Here is a 22936-nt window from a genome sequence, read left to right as displayed (position 1 = left end):
GAGGGGGGGAAAGCAGAGCAGCTGAGCCACCAAACCACTGGAGTGACCGAGGGCAGTGGAGTGACAAGTGCCATCGCTGAGTGTTCTGGGCGCTCAGATGGGGTCAGGCTAGCTGTGCTGGTGTGGTCAGGGAAGTCTTCCTGGGGGAGGCGGCATCTGAGCTGGGGCCTGAAGGCACAGGGACACTTGGACTGGCAGAGAGGAGAAGGGAGGCTGTGCTGACCTGGAGGGCTGGGCCCCACTGTGGCAGGACTTTTCAGGGTCACAGAGGAGAAGGGAGAAGCAGAAGGAAGTGTGTGGTGTGAGTGCTGGGCGTGGGGAGGCCTGTCCTGCACCAGCCCCTGGGGCTGCTTCCTCCATTGCCAGGAGCTGAGCTCAGAGGCCGGCTCTCCACTCCCCTGGACCTTGTCCCAGCAGACACTCCCCAGGCCTGGCCCACCTGCCCACCTGGTCCTGGCCCGCCTCATTAAGCTGTTTACAACTTGCTGCCCTGTCTCCTGAGTCCCATCTCTGGAGGCTGGCCCTGGTCCCTCCCTTGGGAACCCCTCACAGTGCCTTCACATCAACAGATTTCAATTACAGGGATCTCCACCTTCTTTCTTCCTCGGGGCCCTGGGCCTTGTCCTGGGCCCACACCAGAGAACATACCCTGAAAAATAGGTAGGACTGCTTTGCTCCGATGGACTTCATTACCAGTTAGGCAGGAACAGACACAGAACAGAGCCAGAGAAGTGAGGTCTCCTGAGGGCTCCTGGCCGCCTTACAGATAGCCCCTGGCAGGCCCAGCCTCCAGGGCGGGGTCCCTGACCTACACACAGACCCATAGGTCTGGGGGCTGCAATGCACCCCTTTTTCCTAGCCTCAGCGTCCCTGGGCAGTTGTTTTACCCAACATGGTGCTCCCCAGACAGCCGGCCTCGGCTGCAGCAGGAGCCGCGTGGCACGGTGCCCACCCACTGCCCGATCCTCTACCTCCCAGTCCTGGCTGCCAGGGCCCCGAGGTGCCCACACCCATCCCGGCCTCCCCTGGCCAGGGCTGGATGAGCAACCAGTGTTACTGGATTTTCCTTGAATTCTCATAGTCGAGGTCACCACTCCAGCAAACAGGGGACTTGCTGCCCCCTCTGTGTCAGAGGCCCCTCTCTGATCCCCTTGGTTCCTTCTCTCTCCCCCTCCCTTCTGATTTTCACTTCTCTCATCTCCCTCTCTGCCTGCTCCTGACCTCCTCTCCTATCTGTCTGTCTGTCTCGGCTTTTCTTCTTCCTTCCACCTCTCTCCACCCACCCTCCTCTGTGCTTTCTCTCAGCAGGCTCCAAATGGAAAACATCTGTTCCCTGGAGCTTTGCAACAGTCCCTTTTATTATTTTTTTCTGAGGCATCCTGATCTAACCCTGCACCCAGAGCTGGCTCCAGTCTTCCTGCCCATCTTGCCAGTGCCAAGCCCTCTTTGCAGGAAGGAAGGCCTTGCTCGGCTGCCGCTGAGCTGAGGAGCAGGGTGAGGGAGGGCCCAGGGCCACGCTTAAGGCCTTGTAGGGGCCTCGCCAGGTGAGACGCGCTTCCTAGAAGCCCTCCGTGAGGCCCCAGAAAGGAGGGGGGACCACCCGAGCTAAAAGGGCAGGGGCCCCCAGGGCAGGAGGGAAGGTTAGACCCTAAAAAGAATACACCTTGAGCCCCAGGGGGGTCCCCAAAACTGTCCCCTAAAGGAAATAAGCAGTCTCCCATGCAGCAAACCCTCAGGACATATGGATGCCCAGGAAAAAGGAGAAGGAAGGGTGGGGGAGGAAGAATGAGAGAGAACAGCAGGGGGCCGGAAGGGAGACCAGCCCGGAGAGTAACACAGAGGATCCAAAAGTCTGAAGGGATTTTTTGGGCTGGTCTGAGACCCTCCATCCCTGGGATGCAGAGAGGGGCACCGTTTTCCTCAGGCCACACGGGTGTCAGGGCTGTACGGGCCTGGGCTCCCGACTTCCTGTCCCGGGAGAGCTCTCCTCACGGACTCAGGAGGAGGGGTTGATGGGCAGAGGGGAGGGAAGAAGGACAACCAGGAGCAAAGGAAAAGAGGACACGGGAAGCAGGCACAGAAGGCCGGAGGGAGAAGGGCAGGGGGCTGGGAAAGAATGGAGAGTGGAGGAACATAAGAAAGGAGGAGGAAAGAGGGAAACAGAAGAATGAGAGGAGCCTGTTGGACCAAGGCTCAGACGTAGCTTCTGTCTCAACTACATCTCTATAATAAATACGCTCTTTAGACACAGCCCTGACTGCCCTACCGCAGGTCCCCAGTCTGCCCAGCCGACGGCAGGGGTAGCTTCCACCTTCGGGGCCACCTAAAGAGCCAGGGCAGCCCAGACAGGGTGGATCGGCCATCTGGGAGCTGGGACTCGGGCTAACTTCCCCTGACCCAGGGAAAGCCCACGGCCGCCTGTGAGCCCCTGGACCTCCAGGGCAGGGGAACTCTCCCTACACCTATTTCCCTCTCTCTAGCACGTTGTTAGCTCCCAGAGACATGAGCTGCAGTGAGAGAGAAAGGTGGGCCATCCTGCCCTTCTGGAAGGCATCTCTTGACACTCAAGATCCTGGAGCATCTATGGGGCCGGGTGCCTCTCCCATTTTCACACGAACCCACTGCCAAAGAGGCAACATTTTTGAAACTCATCTCTCGGGAGGAAACCCTCCGTGAGGCTTCTCACATCAGACTGGAATGGGAAAGAGGCTTGAAGAGGGAGGGGAGGAGGAGGACAGTTGGGAGATGAAGGATATAACATTTCCCAGCCTAAGACTGGGTTAATGATGGAACTTACTGCCAAAACAGACTGGGATGCAATTTATCTTGAACCAGACTAGGGCCTTGTTTGTTATCCCTCTGGATTTTTCAAAGTTCCTCTTCCTACTTCAGATGTAACAAGCTGACGGTGGAGCACAGCCCCATATCCCTAGCATCCTAAGGGAGCCTGATGTGCTAACTGGGGCATTATTTGCATTATTAACATGCTTTCCGGTCTAGTCTTTCTGTGAATCCTGGTCCAACTTTTCCCCCCATATTTAGAGCCTGTGGAGGGGAGAGCGGGGGTGTCCTGCATACTAATGTGTCCATATGTGAAATCCATGCAGCGGGGAACCTTAGATCCTCAATCAACAAGCACATTCTAACTCTGACTTGCAAAATCCGCAGGTCCCAGGAACGGAATATCTACTTTGCCTCTTCTCCATCTCCCCTCGGGGCTATCGGCACCACCCCCTTGCTGGAGAGGGCGCAGATAGGAGGGTAATCAGTAAAAGGTGAGGAGCTTCACTCCTGGGTCAAGGGAGCATGTTGGCCTGGTGCATTTTTAGGATTCCACTTATCCTACCGCCTTCTTCTTTCTTTTGCTGCTGCCATTTTATCTCATTCAGGTACATCTCCGGCCTTGATTCTCTCTTTTTTCACTCTAATGCACCTCTCACACCACTGTGGGATTAAATTTTCTATCACTTCAGCGAGTCACTCCTCAGCATCCCTTAGCCAAACATCAAGGAACCTCACCGCTGGGGGTACCACGCTGCCTCTGCCTCTACCGTCATTATAGTGGACAGGACAGAAGCCCAGAACCATTTACCGAGCAGCTACTATGTGCTAACTGCTTGACACACACTAGCTCATTTTAGATCAGGACAGGCAGTAAGTGAGCCGTGCAACTCTGAAGCTGCCGGCCTCCCCAGTACTAACAGACCCTCAAACTCCATGGTGGCAACGGTGCCCACTAGCTGTCAAGAGAGATTGTCACCCGAATGGCAACCCTAGGGTTACCAGCCCTCTGCCTTCAACGAACTTGACCACCAGGCCTCGCTTTCTTGGGGCCAGCACACCTCACCTCTGCTCTAGCTCTCCCGTGAGTTCTCGGGGGTTTGAGTCCTAACTAGCTTTCCTCAGGACACAGCTCCCCGACCTTCGGCTGCCAGGGCGGACCCGGAGGAGCCAGAGGGGGCCCGCAGGCAGGGGGGTGGGTGCCACTGGGGCTGGGGACACTCACCAGCCTGGAGCCAGATCTGTTCCAGTGTGGTCCACAGCTGCATGGGGCCCTGCTTCAGAACCGAGCTGGGCACGGTCAGCTCCGACATGGCCTCCTCCAACCGGGAGGCCGCGATGGACGATGCCCGCCGAGAACCTGCAGAGCAAGGTGGGAGGGGCTGAGCCACAGAGTCCGAGTGCCCCACTGCAGGCCCCAGGACAGAGGCTGCGCAGCCCCTCAGGACCAACAGGGCACGCCAAGTCAGGGCAGGGCAGCCTGGCCCAGCAGCCGCAAAACAGCGCACAGACCCACTAGGAGGGGCCCACCTCCTACCCTCACCCAGGCCGGAGAGAGGAGCTTTCTGAGGGGCAATCAGGCGGTGAGCCCACTTCTAGGAGTTAATCACTAGGGAAGAACACCATGAATGTCGGCAACTGCGGGCATTCTACCACTGCCTGGGATACCGAAGACAGAAATGGCCTGACTGCCCGCCAACTGGGATTGATTAAAAATAAGTGAGAGTATAATCATACAAGACTATGCAGTCATTAAAATAACGATGCATAAATATGGGTATCGATGCAGAAAGAGGCTGACATTATACAGTTTGGTAAAAAGAAGCAGATTGCAAAAGAGTATGATCACATTTTCACAAACAAGAAAATATGGACATGTTTCTGAAAGTCTGAAAGGCCATTTATTAAGGTCTGAGTGATGAACTGACGGATGACTTTTCCTTTCTTCCTTTTACATTTTTACTTTCTGTTTTCACAAGTGCCTATTATTTCTTTATAGAAAGGTCCCATTGGTGGTGGGGCTGTGAAGGATCCTTGGGTAGCAGCTCAGGCCAGACCCTGTGCCCTCTGGAGAACCTCTCCATGTGGCAGTTCAGAGTGACATGGGTCCCTGTTCAGGATATATAAGGCGTTGACATTTACAATTCACATGCAGGTGAAATGCGAGCACTTTTTTCCCTCTCTCTCAGAGGCAGTAAAGGCTCCAATAAACTCAGGAGACCTCAGGGCAAACCACAGATGATTTCAGTTTATAAGGCGGGTGTATATAGAGTCCTCATAACCTTGTCCAGGGTTCTTCCCTCTCTAATTGCAAGGGAGCTACACTCTCCGTCACCATTGCCTCCTCGGAGTCTGCAGCTCCACGTCCAGCCCAGCAATCCTCAGACCTGCCTCTCAAGTCAGGTCCTGGGCGTGGCTTCGGAAATCAGCTCCATCACTTGACAATGAAGGCGCAACTTGGTTCACGGCCACAGAAGTGGAAAAGATGAGCAATGCCACCAAATACAACTCCATCATGCTTCCATTCCCGTGACTAATTCTGCTTGTGTTTTTGAGGAAGGTGTTTGCTTTAATCAGGTCCTGGGTTAAAACATGTCAGTTTGCAGATCCTGAACTTGTTTGAATTTCACAAGTCGTGGATGTCAGGATGAGTTTTCCCAGGAAACAACAGTCAGCTTTGGGTTTGCAGTTGTAAACAGAAGCTCAGCCCTTCCTTTCTACTTGATGGATCTACTGTGGACATTATCACGGCAGACCTTGGCCTTGAGCTTTAGCCTAAGGGGAAACGGTTTCCGTGCTCCACAGCCACCTCTCCACCCCAGTCTCCCCGACTCTCTTCACTCCCCACACAGGGGGTGGGGTCCTTCCCTCGCCTACGCCGGCTGCCCACTTCCTGCCCCAGGGTCAGCAGCCATCCGGCCAAGACGGGCCCTAAAGAGGCCCGAGGTCGGCTCCTTAGCACAGGCCCCTCAGCACAGCGGCCGGCAGGAGGTGGGGTGGGTTTGACCAGGCGGGCAGATGCTCAGGCTGGGAGAGGGAGCTGTGGGCTCACGTGGACGGCTGCCCACAGGGCACATTCTTACCGGAGTCTGCATCGTGGGCATCGGGCAGAGTCAAGTGCATGCCACTCTGCTTCTTCAGTGTGAGGCCCTCGCCGAGGCTGCCATCCTTTTCCAGGCCTCTGGAAGGTAAGGGAGGGCCAGGCCCCGGTGAGGCGGAGGGGGCTGGCATGGAGAATGAGGGGAGCCTTATGCCAGGCAGGCTCTGGGGCTGAGAGTTCAGGCCCGAGAACAGAGCCAAAGACCACTAGGAAGGATGGAGACAACCAGAGCAGCAGGCCAGACTGGAGCTCAGGCTTGGGATTCTAGAATCTGGCTCACCCCAGATGCTAAACTGACATGTTAGTCCTGATCACACACACACACAGGGTGCCCGCTGTGTGCCTGTGGGGCCGTCAGCCTCCTCACTAGTCCCTAACGCTGCCACATTTTGTTTCCAAAGCTACATGCTTACTCATGCTGCTGCCACCAAGCAGGTTCTCGCCGTTCTTCTTGGTCCACCCAAACCCCGCATTGTTTAGAACCCAGCCCGAGGGCCCACATCCATCTAGAGGCCTCCTGCGGCTCCCCTGCCCTCACGCTGCCTTCCCTCCCTGCTCTCCATCAGCGTGGATCCCAGCACCACGTACGCCGAGGATGAGAACCTCTCCCATCCATCTATTCCCTCTTCTACTTTTCGTTGCCCTCTCAACGTCTAGCAGAGAGCCAGGCACAGAGCGGGCACTGTGGACTGGCTTCCAAGGGAAGCCTGGTTTTGCAGCCCCCCACCTTCCAGGGAAGGAAGGCCCAGATGCCACTCCCTGCCTCAGGTTCCCCCTCCCCGGGGCTGCCAGGGTGGCCCCGGAAGAGCCAGAGGGGGCCCGAGGGTGGGAGATAAACAAGCCCCCCCAGTTCCCCAGGTCCCTGCAGCTCCCACAGGGTTAGGGAGGCTCCTCTTTTCTCAAGAGTGGGATGCGGGGGGACCACCAGCTCAGAAAGGCAGCACAACTGGCTGTGCCCATCCTGGGGCACACACAGCCCCCAGGCAGCCCCTGCCCACTGCTGGGGGTGGGTGTCTGTGGCCTTGAACCTGCTGGCTGGGGAAGCTTAGAGGACTGAGGCAGAAAGGGCAGGAGAGGAGAAGGCAGGCCCAGCTGGGGGCCTCCTCCCTTCAGAGGGGCACCAAGACGATGGTCCCACAAATAACGCCAGGGCTGGGGTATCCTTGCCATCCCAACTCCGGTTCATGTTGAACTTGGTTCTTTGGGTGCACAGCCATCTTTGTGGGCATTAGAGGAAACCATCCACAAAAACACAGTTGGTTGGGCTGGTTCCCACCTCTCACACCCCCTTCTCATTCCCGGGAGGCACCTGAGTGCAGTGCAAAAGAGCCAAGGACACTGGGGGAGAGCCACGGGGCTGCCCTCCTTAGCTATGTGACCCTCGGCAAAGCTACTTAACCTTTCTAGATCTTAGTCCTCTCTTCTTGAGATGATCACAGTTATTTTGTGGAGTTAATGAGCATGAGAATGTCCACCTCACAAGGTCATTGTGAGGACTAAATGAGAACGTGGGCAGGTGCCCAGCCTGTGCTGGCCTGGAGCGGATGCACAGACACAGCTTCTCGTCCTGAAGCGGGCTCTCCTAGGGCTCCAGAAAGAGCTCATCTTGGGGACCTCTTGCCTCCTGGTCCTAGGCCCCTACCCTGAAGAACCTGACAGCCAGATGGAAGGAGACAGTCCAAGTTGAGCGTTTAATAAAGACCCAGATGGAGAGAGGGCTGCGCTGGGGCATCAGAGGCCGGGCACTGGAGGCTCCTGGAGGGGCCGTGTGGGCTGGCCCCAGGCAGAGCAGAGGAAGGAGGCCAGGGGGCAGAGCGGGAGGTGGAGCAGGCAGGGTGGGGCGGGGCAGGCCAGACCTTCAGGCTGTGGATTCTGGCCTTGATCCTTGATTGCCCCAACCCAGGTTTTACAAGCCCTAGTTTCTGCTCTGTGGCTCCAGGTTCAGAAGGAATGCTCCCTCTTCTTGGGCAAGCCAGGAGGGGATTGGATCCAACCCTTTGGTCCCCACAATTTGCCTGCAGGTAGCTGGCCAGGCTGAGCTCTGCTCCTCCCTGGGTTGGTGGGGCCGGGGGGTGTTTGCCGGGGGGTTCCCCAGAGATGAGGCTGCGGGTGGTGACTTGAAAAGACCCCAAGGCAAACCAGACCGCCCCACCCTGGAGAGCACCTGACAGCTCCACAGCTCTGCTGCTCCCGCAGGGGTGGCACAGGCTAAGCCCTACACGCTGGAGACGAGGCTGCAGCTCAGAGGGGCCCCATCATGATCGCCTGGATGAGCAGGCAACCGGCCACCCGGCTAAGAGGCGCTCTCTGCCAGCGGGACCTGTCACAGCCAGTGAGTGGCAGGGTGAGGGGCATCCAAATGCGGGCCCCCCTCACACCAGAGTCTGGCCCTCACCCTCACAGCACCCAGCTGCCAGGTGGTTCCCCATTTTCCTTCTGAAAAGTCCCTCACCCCAGAGCCGCCTGCTGGCAGCTTCCACCCACCGGTCCTGCTGGGCCCTGGAATCTCCCAAGCCCAAAGGCCTGCAAAGAGAGGGCCGACCCTACCCTGCCCAAGGATTTTACTCCATCAGATTATCCTGGGGCCTCCTCTGTAAATTGCACCTGTAGAGATATTCCTCTGGGGATTGTAAGAGGCTGCTGGGCTGCCAGAGTGCCTGTGAAAATACATATACCTACCAGAGTGGGGTCCCTTGAGGAGATAACACAGCCAGACAAGGGGAGGAGGTGGTACCAGGGGACCGGGAAGGGGCAGTGCACCGCCCCACTCGGAAATGAGGCCCATTTGTGCTTTGGGCTGTATAGGCTGAGCCCAGGTGTCCCAGTAGGTCTGAGCAAAGACTTTCTGCAGATTCAGCCTGGACAAGAGTGCCCTGCTCTGGCCCAGGAGAATCCCAGAGCTTGGGCTGGGAACTGGAGAAGGAGATGGGATGTGTGGGGACAGTGGGTGAGTGGGGAGGAGTGGGGGCCCTTTTAGAACTCGGCTTCCTCCTCCCCTCCTCTCCCAGCTTCCAAATGGAACCAGGAAAGAAGTGACAGGCTCCATAGGCTGGGGCTCAGGAGATCCAGGTTCAAGCTCCACCACTACCATTTATAGGAGAGTGGCTCTGGCATGTTATATAAGGTCTCTGAGTCCCAGTTTACCCCCTGGGGTGAGGTAAAATCTGACAGTGGATAAGATAAAAGCAGCTGATGGGGGAGATGCTTAATAATGATTTCTCTTCCTTCTTACCCCTCTGAACTTTAGTTTCCTAAACAGCCTCTTTCTGTACTTTAGAGAGGATTGTCAAAAGGTTAAAATTAGAGCAGGGATGTAAAAGGTCCCAGAAGCAGTAAGTCCCATTCCCTCATTCAAACATCCTCAGCACCTCCACCCACCAGGCATCATGGCCACTCAGCTGTGTGCTGTTGCCTTGGCAACCACCGCCTCCCAACTCCATCTGGAGGGACCCGCCACTCACCCCAGCTGGGAGAAGCTGTACAGGGTCTGCCACAGCCGCAGCATCTGTCTGCAGGTCACAAGGGCTTCCTCTGGGCCTTTCAGTATCTGCTCCAGCTTCACCTTGGTGAACATCAGGCTGTGGGGAGAGAGCACGGCAGTTAGAATGCCTGAGGGGGCCCCCTTCCCCTGGCTTTCCTCCCAGGGTGGAACCCCAAGGGATTATGCCCACCTCCCCAGCCCTCAGAAGGCAGAGTGCCCACAAGCACAGTGGCCTCAGCTGTACCCCTGGACCACGTGTTCTCTCTGTGCCTCAGCTTCTCCATCCTCTCTGCCAAAGAGCAGAGCACTCTTCTGCATTCACCAGTGTCCCCGTCGCTCACGCTTGTCCCCTGATGGTGTACTATCCCGCCCACCCTCTGAAGCACTGTCCAGGGTGGTTACGGTCTTGCTTTCTTTGCCCCTCCTCTCCCTCCACACCCTCGGCTCTGCAGCATCCTCACTGAACACGTGCCTATCTTTTTACTTATATGGCCCGCCAGGCCCACGATGGGGCCTTATATAAGAGACAGACCCAGAAGCAAACTTTGACTCAAGGAATGAGGCTAAGCAAGGAACTGGTGAAAAGGTCACAGAAGGGCAGGGTTCTGCTTTCCGCCTCACCAGCAGGCAACAGGTGCTCAGTTAACATCTCCTAATTGAATGCAAACTGTATCCTGACCCTGTATACCTGATGAGGGTCAGGTTTTACTCTGTCAAAGGATTCTTCCCTGGATAGCCAAAAATTGCCAGCCCTCCTTATACATTCAATAGGATGAAAGTGACATGAAGTCTTACTCCGTCACCGTTTAGGAACAACCTCAGAATCTCTCTCAACCCCCAACCCTGAAATCCTCTGGGGTAAGAACAGTGGGGATGTGGCCCTGAGAGGGGCTGGGAAGAGAGGGACAGTGCTGGCCCACCGGGAGGCAGGACGCAGGGCTGGCTGGCTGCCTCCCTCTGCCCAGGACACAGACAGACCGGCAGAACACTGGCTCAGCATGACCAGGATGGGGTCTGGATGCCCTGTGGTGCCAAGTGATAGATCTTTAACTGCTGGGGAGTCTGGGGTCCTGGGGAGGGCCAAGGCAGTGGCTGTTTACCCACATATATGGAAGTACTGCCATCTTTTTACCATGGGTACTGCCAGCCACACTGACGCACATCAGCTGCCTGGCAGCCTGCGGAGAACCTGGTCGAGCCACTGAGGCCCAAACGAGGCTACAACTCCTGGTTCTCAGTGGGTGGTGAGCAGTGACACCCTTCCGTTCACGGCACTGCTTTTGGGCAAACCTGAGTATCAGGCCCTGAATTTGATTGCTGCCTGGTGGTGCTGCCGGCCCTCCTGAGGGTGGCACACAGGCCCTCGTGGATCAGGGAAGCTGAGTCCTGCGTGGAGACAGGGTGCACCCCCATGACCGAGGCTGCAGCAGAGGGCAGGCCCCACACTGGGAGGCCAGGCCTCCATCTGGGGGCTTCTCCCTCTGACCTTCCCCCTCAGTCAGGGCCCTGGCCTCCCCTGCTTGCACTGAGTCCTGGGCCTCCAGCCTCACAAAGGACTTCGATGGCTTCACTCCATTCCTTTCTTCTCACACCTTGTTTTTCTCGGATTGTGACTTGGTAGAGAATAAAAAGGGTGGAATTTGCCTCTTTTCAGTGGAGAGGGTTTGGGTTCTGGGCAAGGATTATTTTTCTTCCTCACTTTCCCTCAAAAATCCATGTCCCTCCTCCGCCCCTGCTCACAGGGTCGTCCCCACTACCACCACATGGCCTCTCCTCTCCTTTTTCATCCCTTCCCCCATGCTCAACTGTAAATCCCACCTCCCCCAGGAAGCCTTCCCAGACTCTCAGGATGCCCTGCACCCTCCTTAGAACATTTACTAACGAATCGCCCGGCAGCCCTACGAGGTCCAGAGGGCAGAAAGCGCGGTCCCCACACTGCAGACTGCACGGGCCTGGTCAGGAACGTGGTCTCAGTACCCCAGTGGGAGCTGCTGGGGACCCTGGTCCTGCCATCCCCACTCCCCTTTCCCGAACTCTCAAAAGGTCCAACACTCCACAAGTATTAGGAGCCTCTGCTTCAGGAACATGAAATAGAAGACACAATTTCTGCCTTCAAGGTGACAATCAGTGCTAAAAATGACAAATTGCCCAGAGAATCCAGGGCTGTATTTTTGGATCAGACTCAGTGCAAGGAAAGAACAGATGAGGGGTCTTGCCGGGGCTGGTGTTTGATGAAGAGGAGGGTGGGGTGGGATATGGTTGGGAGCTGGGGGAGGGAAGAGAAGCATGGGGGAGGGGGAGGGCCTGCGGCTGGAACAGGTGTTGGTGCAAGTGAAAGCTCCTCCCCCTGGAGGGTCGGGACACCCAGGCTTAGTCCACTCCAAGGCTGCACCTCCTCGGGGCAGGGCCACTGGGAGCCCTCTCTGGGCAGACCAGCCCTGCAGCATTCCCCTGCTCCCAAATCTCCCCAGACAGGCCTCTGCAGCTCGCCCCTCTCCGCCCCAGCCCTTCCCCCTACTGCAGGGGTCCGTGGGAGACCTGACCACATCGTATGCCCGGAACAGAAGTGGCTGAAAGCTGAGCTGGCATTACAGTGACTTCTACCAACGCAGACTCTGACATTCCATTAGCATGAGTGACCCAGAGCGGAATTTCTCAACCCAACCACATCCTTTCCGGGCTGGGGCAAGCACTCCAACAGTCACCCTCCAGTTGGATCCCTCACTCCCAGATCCTGGTAGGCTCCAGATTAGCTCCTGAGATTTCTTTCGTTTCGCAGTTCAGCGCTGCCAGAACCGTCTTCCTCAACAAGGGGCCCTGCCCTGACTGTCCGTGCCACCTTCCATCCCTGCCACCTCTCCCCATGACCTTGGGTACCTGTGGGCTGCTCACAGGGCATAAGCGGCTCACTGCAGTGCAGGACAGGCTTTGTTCCACACTGTCGTCCCTGCTGGGGCTCACCCTTCCTCTCTGACATCCGGCCAACTCCTAACCAGATGTCACCCTCTGACCTTCTGTGCGTCCCCATGGGGGCTGCAACCCGCCCCACCCGCCATGGCCTTTACTACATCGTGGGGACGTAGTCATCCACACACAGCGGCCACGCCTCTAACTCACCACTGAACTCTTTCCGCCTGGCAACGGGGATCAGCAAACAACCCCACTCCTTGCCACTCTTCTGAGACAACCAAACCACTAGTCCTGCTGGAGCACAGGGCTCCCTCTCCATCCCATCTGCCAGGATGGGTGGCCCAGTTCTTCACACAATGGTACGAGGAGGCTGGCAGTGCCCTAGGGTGCCACTGTGGCTGGTGGGGTCCACACCAACAGGCCAAAGCCTCATCAGGGCACCATGCTTCGTGGATGGGGCCGTGTGGAGGCCGCTGCAGTGAGGGCTGGGGAACAGAGGGGGCGAGTCCGGGCTCCCTCCTCCCTTCAAACAGCCCAGCCCCTGGCATACCTGTTTTATATGCTGAATGAGTCTAAAATGTCATCGGAAGAAAGGATTCTGAGACTTAAAAGAAATCCCACAATTTTAATCCAACGGTTCCAGTCCTCCTCCAAGAAGCGTGGCCACCTCTGCCCTTCTCTGAACGCTCAGGACAATCTTCAGTTAGCACTTAATTACTCTCTCTCATATATGTATGTATGTGTGTGTGTGTATACACACTTTTTTCTTTTTTGCCACATAGGCTTATGCTTTTAACAATGAAGATAAACTCATATCAAGCACTGAAATATTCAAACACTCTAGAAACAATCTGCAGCCAGTCCTGCCTATAGATGGTAAAACTACCATTTATCTTGTCCTGTGTCCTGCCGCGTGTCCCCACCTGGATGACGACTGCCTGCAGGACAGGACCCTGCCTCCCTCCATGTCAGTGCCCTCCTCGCCTCCCCAGTGCCTGGCACAGAGCTGAGCACATGGTGTCCGCTGAGCTTAACACTATGAAAATGCGTGTTGTTACAACCCTCCAGCCACGCTCTGCGCCTCGCAATCCATGGTGAATCAGAGCCGGCTTGTGGCAGCCCCACGTCCCGCTGCTGGCTCCTGGCTAGGAGGCAGGTGAGCAATCTGCTCACTGATGCCTCAGAACTGCAGAGAGGGCTGGACTCACACAGCCCACAAGCAAAGTGCTGGCTGATTCCACTTTAAGCTGTCCAGAAGCAAAGTTTCCCAGGGCCTGGGGAGGAACAGGGGGTTCTGGACGTGACATGAAAGCGTCTGGCTCCATGTGACCGGGGGTCTTCATCCCAGAGGACGGTCACCCAGGCAGAGCCAAAAGCACAACTGAGGAGAGTCTCTGAGACAGGAAGGCTGGGGTATTGGAATCTTGCAGCCCTCCAACGACCTGACAAAAGCCACTCCGGAAGAGGAATGGCCACATTGCTGTCCTGACCCTGCACTGTAACGTCACTCGGTAGACAGACACTGGCCCAGGAGTGAGAAACCCGAGCCAAAGTCCCAGCTTTGCTGCTACCCAGCTGGGCATGTCACAGGTTCCAAACCTGTGAAATAGGAGTGGAGTCTCTTGCCCTGTCTGCCCCAGGGACTCCTGCAGGATGAACCGTGATGACCCAGAAGCAGCAGCTGAGAAACCCACAGCTGTACTAAGTCCTTAAGCACAGGCCTGCCCAAGGCTCAGGGAAGGAATTCCTTTAAAAATGCAGGCTTAGCAGACCCCCAAAAGCAGTGTCCAGGCCAGGTGTCTCTGAAGGCTCTCAGAAAACCCCAGAGCTTCATGGCCTGTTCAGCAAGGCAGGTGGCACCTTTGGCTCCAGGTGGCTCCTGGGACCAAAGATGGGCATGAGAAAGGAAGAGGATCAGAGGGGAGGGACAGAGCCACAGCCAACCTGGTCAGGGTGAATGAACCTCGGCCGTGACCCTGTCTTGCAAGCACCTTCCTGTTTTTTAAGATGTAGAATAAACACTGAGGTCTTTTAAGGCCAAACGCACGCCGCCATTGCATCTGAAGGCAGATGTGAAAGTGAGAGTTCTCTCTGGGGAAGGCGAAGGAGCAAGCGTCAGTGTAAACGCCATGCCCTCTGTCCCCGCTGCAGGGGTGAGGCTGCTGGGCTGCGGGGAGGAGAGTCCCGGGTCCTGGCACTCTGAGCACTCCAAAGGCTGAGGCATGTGCACCCTGTTCCTAGCAAGGAGGCTCAGTGTAGCCGCGGGCCCACCCTCTAAGAGCACACGCCCTCCCTCACGGCCACTGGAGCCTTGGCAGCCCACGCCGGCCACCTTCCGAGTCACCTATATGGGTCAGCACCTGGGGCCAAAGACAGGTGCCCATCGGACCTGAACAGAGCCAGCCCCTGCTGAACCGTGAACGATCTCAGCCCTGCAGTCAGTCAGTCTGTCTGTCTGCATCTGGGCCAGCCCTCCTCCAGTGGGGGAAGAGAGACACCAGCGAGGTCAGCGTCTCTGGGTGTCGCCACAGGTCACTGGCTTTGCCAATCTTCGTGATCGCTCTGGCCAAGGGCTGATGATGGAGGTTCCCAGGGGAAAGCTCGGGTGGGCCTAGCACCCGCCTCCTCTCTCTCCTCCCAGGCCCTGCCTGGCTTGAACTCCTGGGCCAGGATCAGCCTGCTAATTATTTGTCAAAAGGATTAAGACTTGGAGCTATTCCCATTTGAGGCTAAGACAAATCATTTCTTTCCACTGCTGTGAAGAGGAACCATCTCAGGGTGCGCCTCCTCAGAACTGGGTGAACATGAGCCTTTCCAAAACCTTTTTTTTTTTTTAAAAAGAATTATTTTGTAAACGGGGGATATTTTTGTGACAGCAGTTCTGGCTAAGCAAGCACTGTCCTGGGGTCAGAGGTCATCTCGTCCATCCCCCTCCCCCAGGGCCTCCAACCATCTTCCCCGGTGTTCCCTCCCTGCTGCTCACCCCAGCACCCCACTCTCGGTGGCAGGGGGATGCTGGCGGAGCAGAGCTGGCTGCAGGGAAGGACATGGGCTGTGTGGGAGGCACGCACAACGGGCCCACGTTTTTACTTTCATGTTCCTTGAAAGAAGTTCCCTATAAAATTTACTCAGCATGTGCAATAAACACTGGAACACGGTACCTGCTGTGTACCTGAGGGAACCACCTCTGGCCCCTGACTCACTCCCCAGCAAACAGGAGGATGTCGTGCTGAAACACAGCCTTTGGCATCAGGCAATGCAGGTACACCTCCAGGTCCTGCTGCTTCCTAGCAGGTGCCTTCACCTGAGCTCTACCGGATGTTGGTAAAGCAGGGACAGTAACGGCACCACCAAGGAGGGCTGTTGGGAGGACTAAGGGCAACAGAAACTGTCAAGGCAGCCGGCCCCGGTGCACAGCCACCCCTCAAGAAAGGTCAGCCCTCACCTGAGACCGCTCCATCATTACCGGTCTTTCCTACCAGACCCTACGCTCGGGGCACAACCACGTCTTTCTCATCTCTGTCCCCCCAGTGCCTCACCCAATGTCACTCAACACATCTTTGTTGGACAACAGAAGAAGAAAGTTGAGTCACGAGGACTCACCGAGGCCTGGAAAGCTGTAGGGTCCCCATGACCAGGAACCAAGGAAACAAAGCTGCAGAGCATCCTGCAGAAACTCTCTCCTCTGGTCCCACTGCCCCATGTGTGCGTTCCGGGGCCCTGGCTTCTGGCTCCTGGCCCTCTGTAGTGGGGGAGAGGGTGGCGGCAGGTATGGTGAATGCACAAAAGGGGGTATTATCTCTTTAAAGGACAGTAATTAGTAATTCCAGCTGATGGCTGTGCTGCATTGTTTTAATGAAGAGTTCTATTTTTATAGAAAACACATAATTGAGTGGAAAAAGCAGGCTGTTCTGAGTCAGGCGGCCACGCCTCTGGAAAGTCTAACTCCTCAGCCAGGAGGCCAGAGCCTGCATGCAGCGTGGGCTTCTACAGGAAGTGGGTCTTGTCCCGGAAAACGGGGCCCAAGTCTGATGACCCAAGTTCAAATCCCAGCTTCCCTTCTTGTAGCCATGTACCCTCTGGCCAGTCATTTCAACTTCTCAGAGCTTCAGTTTCTTATCTGTAAAATGGGAATGACAGTATCACTACACCCTGGGGTCTGTTATGAGGAAACAATGCACATAAAAGGCCTAGCACTTCATAAATGGTTCAGTCCACGTTTGACCTGTCATTACTACTTACCTAGCCCCTATTATGTACAGTTGCTTACTTAAGCCCTCTGTGCCTCTGTTTCCTCATCTGGAAAGTGGGAGTAACAATGGCCTGTCCTCTGCCTCCCCATGTGTTCCCCTCCCTCCTTCCAGAACAACGAACAAAACAACTCCTACGGTCTACCCATCGGGGGGTCTAGTGGTGTGCTGGGTGTCCAGCTGTGGGTTCCCTACAGGGAGGAAGAGGAGGCAGAGGACAGGCCATAATCTCTGCCCCAAAGGTGCTTCCACACTCTCGGGGAAGCTCAAGAAACACATCCAAGGCAATTAGGAAACGAGACAGAAGAAGAGAATCAGATACTCAGTTGAGTGGTTCAGCTCTGAGTACAGGAGCTTCAAGGCCTAAAGTGGAGCCCAAGGGGAGTCTCTGAGGATGGGCAGGATTTGCAAGCAAGGCGAGGTAAGGAGGGTACTTCTTGGGGCTGGACTGGCAGGGACAGGCCTGAAGGCCTGGAGGTGGGGCTCAGAGGCCCCATCCGCAGCCCAGGGTGGGCGGCAGGGAGAAGGGGAGGAGCAGCCCGTATGTGAGTAGGAACCAGCCACTCCCTCGCCTCCAAGGGCTGTAATCACCTGGCTCTCACCCTGGCCAGGTCACAGGTCTCAGGCTCCTCTAAATGCCACGCCTCTGGGAGAGACTCCACCAGGGCAATTAACTGACTAAGCTCACACACTTGCTCTTTGAGGATATTATTTTAAAGCTCTAACAGGAGGGACCTCCCTAAAAGGGAGAGGGCCACAGTTAGGCCCATCTTTATTATCTTCCCAGAGACTAATCCCTAACTTGCAAGGGACACTTATGGCAGCTTTTCTTAGCCCTAAAAAACCAGTAATTTTTCCTTGGTTCTGGAGGATTACACTGACTCATGTCCCCCAGTCTTTTAAGGTTCACACTGATCTTCTACCTCTGAATGAATTCATTCAACGTGATCCGACGTTTAAAATCGACAGCCCATAAGCTTCCACATCCAGGAGTTAGCACCTCGTTGCTTCAAAAGCTCTGGCCCACCCGCAGAGCAGCTGCCTGCGCCCATGGCACCCCCGGCCTTATCCGTGCTGACCAATGGCTGGCCCAGCTTCCCTCAGCTGCAGGTCACCTCCAGTTACCCCCAGGTGACTCTCCAAACACAAATTCTTGACCTTGAAAGATATGAACACAAACCACACAGAGCCATTCCATAACCATTTTGGGGTGGAAGAACTTCCAGAAAGCAGGTCCTTAGATGGAACAAAAGTTGGCTCCCAGCCAGGTATAAGACACCAAGAAGCAAACACCTTGGTCTTGGTCTATAATCTCTGCCCAGTGAGCAGACCTGGGGACCTGAAGACCACCCACTGCAGAGGGGAGGCCAGCCCTACTTCATGGGCACGAATTCGCCTCCTGAGCCCTCTCCCGGGGGCAGAAAGGCTGGGCCACTCTTGCTTGAAAGCCAAGGGCCCCAGGCCACAGTGCCTGCCACCAGAAAATGTTGATAGGCGTGAGGATCAGGGAGCGAAGAGCTAAAACGGCTTTAAAACAAAGAATTCCTTCTGGAAAAACCTGCAAGTATCTGTCTTCCTTCCTTTCCTTCCTCTTCCCCAAACAAAATAACCTAGACCATCTACCCTGCTAGTTGGAGTGTGAACAGAAGGCTACAGGGAGACTGAAGACCCTCTGACCGCAGTGTCACGTGGAGCGAGGTCTCAGGAGGGCTGCAAAGAACCACCAGCGAAGGGAAACGCTGAATGTCAGGCTAGCTTCACCGATGAGGAACTGACCTTTGGGGAAGAGTGTGCCGGTGCCAGTGATTATGCCTGGTTTAACACTTCCCTCCACCACATGGCCTGCAAGTTTACCCCATGGCTCCTGTCCTCATCAGGGGATGTGGCAGCCAAAAATGTTTCATGAACCTGGCAAAGTGATAAACTATGTTTGTGCTAATACCTTTGATTCCAACCCCCTCACTGGAGTGCTGGTATTTTAAGCGTCCCTTTGATCTACTCCAAGTTCCTAATAAGAACCATCCAATAAACACGCTGGGTTTAAGTCAGAGACATTAACAGAAGCCCCAGGACTCTGATCCCTTCTGATCGGTGGAATGCACCACTAGAAATTTATCACACGCAACCTGAGAAAAAGGTGAGGCAGGCCAGGGAGAGATCAGAGTGGTACCCTCGAGGCCAACTTGGCCTTAGCCGGATTCAGTCACGGTCTGGCCCCAGCTAATGCCTAGTTTATCAGCTCAAACATTTTCCAAAACAGCCCAGGTTTCCTGGGGGAGATGCTGTGACCGGTTCCATTTGCTTACAAGTGGTGAGCTCTGGCTTGTCAAGAGGGCCATATAGCTCCTGCTCTGGGGAGAGCTCCCTAGGGCTCCGACACCCCTTCCCCCAGGACCTTCCAAGGCCCCCAGGACCTGGGCTGGGCTGGCCAGAAACCCAAGAGGGGTGGGAGGAGGCGGCCCTGCCACCGAGGGGAGGGGAAGGGAAGGGAAGGGCAAACCAGTTTGCTCCTCTTCTGTCAGCCCGATAGCCTGGGCTTTCAAAACCGGTCTGGCAGGCTGCCAGGTCTGGGGTGGGAGCAGTGACTGACAGGCTGGTTATTGGAAAGCTCCCATCATTAGCCCAGGAATGTTGTTTGGTTACTATGGCGACCTCCCCTACAAGCGGCCTGACTAAAGCACAAGGAATCTGCTACCTAAAACCAGCACCCCACGGAGCCCATGGCTTCAGGGACCAAGCTTAGCAGTGGCCTGTTCCCCATGACCCTCCCGGCTGAGCCTCCCAATCCCAGGACTGGAGAAGGGACCAGCAAAGGCATCTCCAAATTTGCTGTGGGGATCTCTTGCATTCCGAGGCCTGGCCTGGCTTGGAACCCAGGTGCAAATAGGGAGCCTGCTGCCCCCTTGAGGCCCCCGGCAAAGTGGCCAGCAATGGCCAGGCCAGCACATGTGTCCAGGGCTCTGTCGGAAGCCCTCAGGATTTCAGGAAGCTGCTCGGGTGTCTGGTTCCCACCATGCCAGGTTCCCACTGTCCCCGCAGGCCCATCAGTCTCTGCCTCACCACGTTTCTGCCTTTTTAAACTCAAGCTCCATTAACTAAAGGTCACCCCACAGCCTGGAAATCAAGATCCTCTTTGCTTTGCTTTCTAATCCCTGAATTCAGGAAGATTTTCAAAAGTCAACTCCACGAAAGCTGGGTTTTTCTCCTGGAGTCTTGAGTCTGCCCCCCAGGAATGGCAACCTCCTGTGCAGCTAAGGAGCTTGAACACCTTTTCACAGCTTCCCCTGCCCTCATGTGCAGGACGCCCTCCCCCACCTCCTGGCCCACTGCGGGCACTTGCCTCCCTCGGGTCCCAGGTCCCAGCCTTACACTGTGGACCATCTTCCAGACCCACCCCCACTGCTGTCCTTGAAGCCAGTTGTAAATTGACTGTGAGATCTTTTCTTGTCTGAGTCTCACAATAGTCCTTGGAGGCAGGACAGATGTCAGTCTTTCAGCAGCTGAGAAGATGCAGGGGCAAGCTGCTGGAGGCACCACAGGTGACAGCCAGGGACCTGCTGTGGCTCCCATAAGGGCACAAGCGCAAGAGGAAAGGGGTCTATTCCACCCACCAGCATCCCCCTGGGCCAGGCCTCCCAGACCCCTGACACCAGCCTGCCAGACTCTCCTACACTAAGGCAGTCTCTGCAGAAAGGAGGAGCCTCTACAAGGTCTCAGCCACCTGGGACCAGCGAGGCACTGGGTGGCAGACAGACCCAGACCAGGGGCCTTTAAGTGCCTGCAATACAGACCTTGTTGAGGACGCTGAGGTCAGGGCGAAGGGGGCTGAGTTTTTTGTTTGGCTGCAGTGATATTTACTGGATCAGGGGTTTAATTAACTGGAGCCACACACAGCTTGTTCCCAATGCAGGGCGCAGCTGCAGAAGCAGGATGCACTTTCAGTTGAAGAGCAATGACATTCTTCAGTGATCCCTGACCAGTAATGGACTCAGCGACATTTCCTGCTAATCCAGGGGTCTCATCCATGGGGAAAAGTATGGACTTATTTGCAAAGAGCCATGGTCACACCCTAGGGTCACTCCACAGGGCTGGGTGGCAGGTGGATTTTCCACCCCCCACTCAACTCGTGCAGTCAGGTGGGAGATGCTAGCACGGGAGGATCCTGCACTGGGCTGGGGGCCCCGAGGGGCCAGCATGTGGGCCCCCTGCCCTGGCTTCCACAGCACAGCTCTGCTCCCATCTGTTCACGGTTTCCACCTGCATGCAAGATTTCACTCAGAAAAAGGACAGTGTCTGATGCCTGGCCCAGCCTCTTGTTTCTTCTGTGACATGCACTCTGACCCAGGGGCCGGGTGAGGCGACCCCTCCCCACTCTAGGATTCTAACCCTCTCATCGTGACAGTTTCTGTTTCCACCGAAGCGTAACCGACAATAAACGCACACACACAGAGGCACACTCATACACACATATGCGCACACACATGGCTGGCAGGAGACCGTGCGTCAGACCCTACCAGATAGGCATGAGGATGGAGCTTGGAAAAAAGCCAGGTAACTGGTACTGGAAGAGGAGGACCCTTGTCCTTCGTGTATTTGTATAAAAGTAAAAAATAAACTTCTACACGGTAGGTCTTGCTGTATTATATTTGGGATTAGGTAACTAATCCCTTGTCCGCACAGGTTGTTTTATCTACGTGTAGTATTCCCTAAGCGACCTGTCTTTTAAAGTGAACTGATTTCAGTTTTAATAATCTCTCAAATGCAGGGTGGAGACCAAGAGCCAGGGCTGTCTCCCGAATACAAACAACAGGCTACGTGGAGCTGCCCTCGCACCACACACCAGGTGTGTGCCCTCTGCTCACACCTGGCCAGAACAGAATGCCAGAGCCAGGCTCCGCCCCCACAGGTCCCCGCCCCGCCCTGACGCTCAGCTTGTGCACGACCAGCCCGCCAGCCCAGCAGTGTCCATGGCGAACTCACTTGAAGTTCTCGGGATACTCCGTGATGGCCATGTTGATGACGTCCAGGGCATGCTGATAGTGTTTCTGGGCGGAGAAAAGGAGCGCCAGCAGGTGGAGGGCATTGGCGTCATCCTTGCACACTTTCAGGGCCTCCTGTAGCTGCTCCATGGCGCTGGAGATCTGCCAGAGAAAACTGCCAGCTGAGCGACCTTCCCCAAGGCCCACACCTCTCCCCGGACTCTGGGGCCAGGTGCCAGCCAACAAGGGTGCAGCAGACTCAAGTGAGACCCCAGGCACTGTGGGGCAGGCAGGGGCTCTGATGAGAAAACACCCCCCACCCCCAAATCACATGGCCAAGAGGGATCTGCTGTCCAAAGTCAGGCCCTGGAAGCTAGTGCTGTCCCCACGCAAGAGGGAAAAGAGGGGCAGGTTCACAGTGTACCACGAAGGATCGGCCGGGAAGCACCAACTAAACCGGAGGAGTGCGGCTGGGAGGAGAGGCCACCCGGACCACTAGCTACGGAACTCTTCTCCGAACCTGTTCACGCAGTGATGGGGGCTGGCAGACAAATGCTGCCTCCTACTCAGAGGTTCACAGTGGCAAGAGCTTAGGCTCTGGGGTCAGATGGGGGCATGGACCCCAGCTCTGCCACTTCCTAGCTGGCGCCCAGGGCAGGGGACTTGGCCTGTCTGAGCTGCAGTCCTTACGCTGCAAAACGAGGATAACGGTCATACCTATAACAGTGTCTGAGAGGGTGAGACGACGTAGGAAAAATGTCCTGCTGAGTATCGAACACGTTTGAAAACGTGAGTTTCCCTCTTCAAGCCCCCAAAGCCCAGGCAGCTAATGAACAGGTAAGATCCTTTCTTCCAGTCCTGAGGGACTCTATCCACACCAGGACCCCATCCTCCCAGGAACCTCCGGAGCCCTTTTCAGAAAGTCTTGTTCTTCACCAAACCTCAGACCCCAGTCTCCAATGCTCCTTGAGGGGCCTACAGGACACAGGTCAGCTGGGGCCTCTGGTCCCTGGCGTGCCTGGCACGTGCCTGGTCTCCACCCGGCCTCTGCACAGGCTGTGGGCACTACTGCCAGGCCCAGAGTCCTCCCAGGGGGACCTCCCCTTGTGGAAAGGTCATGGAAAGTAAAGGAGGGAGCTAAGGTCAGCGTGGCTCCTGGCCTGGCTTGCCCGTGCCTCCCCAAGGCTGCTCCTGCCCCGTTATTCTGGGCTGGGTGTCCAAATCCTCGGCCCTCACGACTTGAGCAGCCATGCATGCTCTGGGCAGGATGGGCCAGAGGAGCTCAGAGACCCAGGCAGACAGGACTAGCTTAGAGTTCGTTCAGGGACCTTCAACCCCCTGAGGTTACCAAGATCTGGGTCCCCAAGGAAAATGGGTGCCAGACTCCACTGGCCTGGCCCAGTCATCCCTCTGGGAGGACAGACGCCATTCATCA

At 56.1% G+C, this 22936-nt stretch overlaps 1 protein-coding gene across 1 annotated transcript in view; it reads right to left on the bottom strand.

Annotated features, from left to right (window-relative positions):
- The window catches only part of TTC7A (tetratricopeptide repeat domain 7A), a 125677-nt gene that overhangs the window by 17898 nt on the left and 84843 nt on the right, over nucleotides 1-22936 (bottom strand). The window contains exons 15-18 of the mRNA XM_068563873.1: nucleotides 21503-21663; nucleotides 9343-9459; nucleotides 5865-5962; nucleotides 4007-4141 (exon numbers count right to left, since the gene is read on the bottom strand). Of these exons, the coding sequence (XP_068419974.1) occupies nucleotides 4007-4141; nucleotides 5865-5962; nucleotides 9343-9459; nucleotides 21503-21663 (511 nt within the window). The remainder of the gene's footprint in view (nucleotides 1-4006; nucleotides 4142-5864; nucleotides 5963-9342; nucleotides 9460-21502; nucleotides 21664-22936) is intronic.

This window comes from Eschrichtius robustus, chromosome 15 (genome assembly GCF_028021215.1).
Source record: "Eschrichtius robustus isolate mEscRob2 chromosome 15, mEscRob2.pri, whole genome shotgun sequence".
NCBI classification, from domain to species: domain Eukaryota; kingdom Metazoa; phylum Chordata; class Mammalia; order Artiodactyla; family Eschrichtiidae; genus Eschrichtius; species Eschrichtius robustus.
Note: the sequence above shows the minus strand (reverse complement) of the source record. Positions and strands in the feature narration are given on the sequence as shown.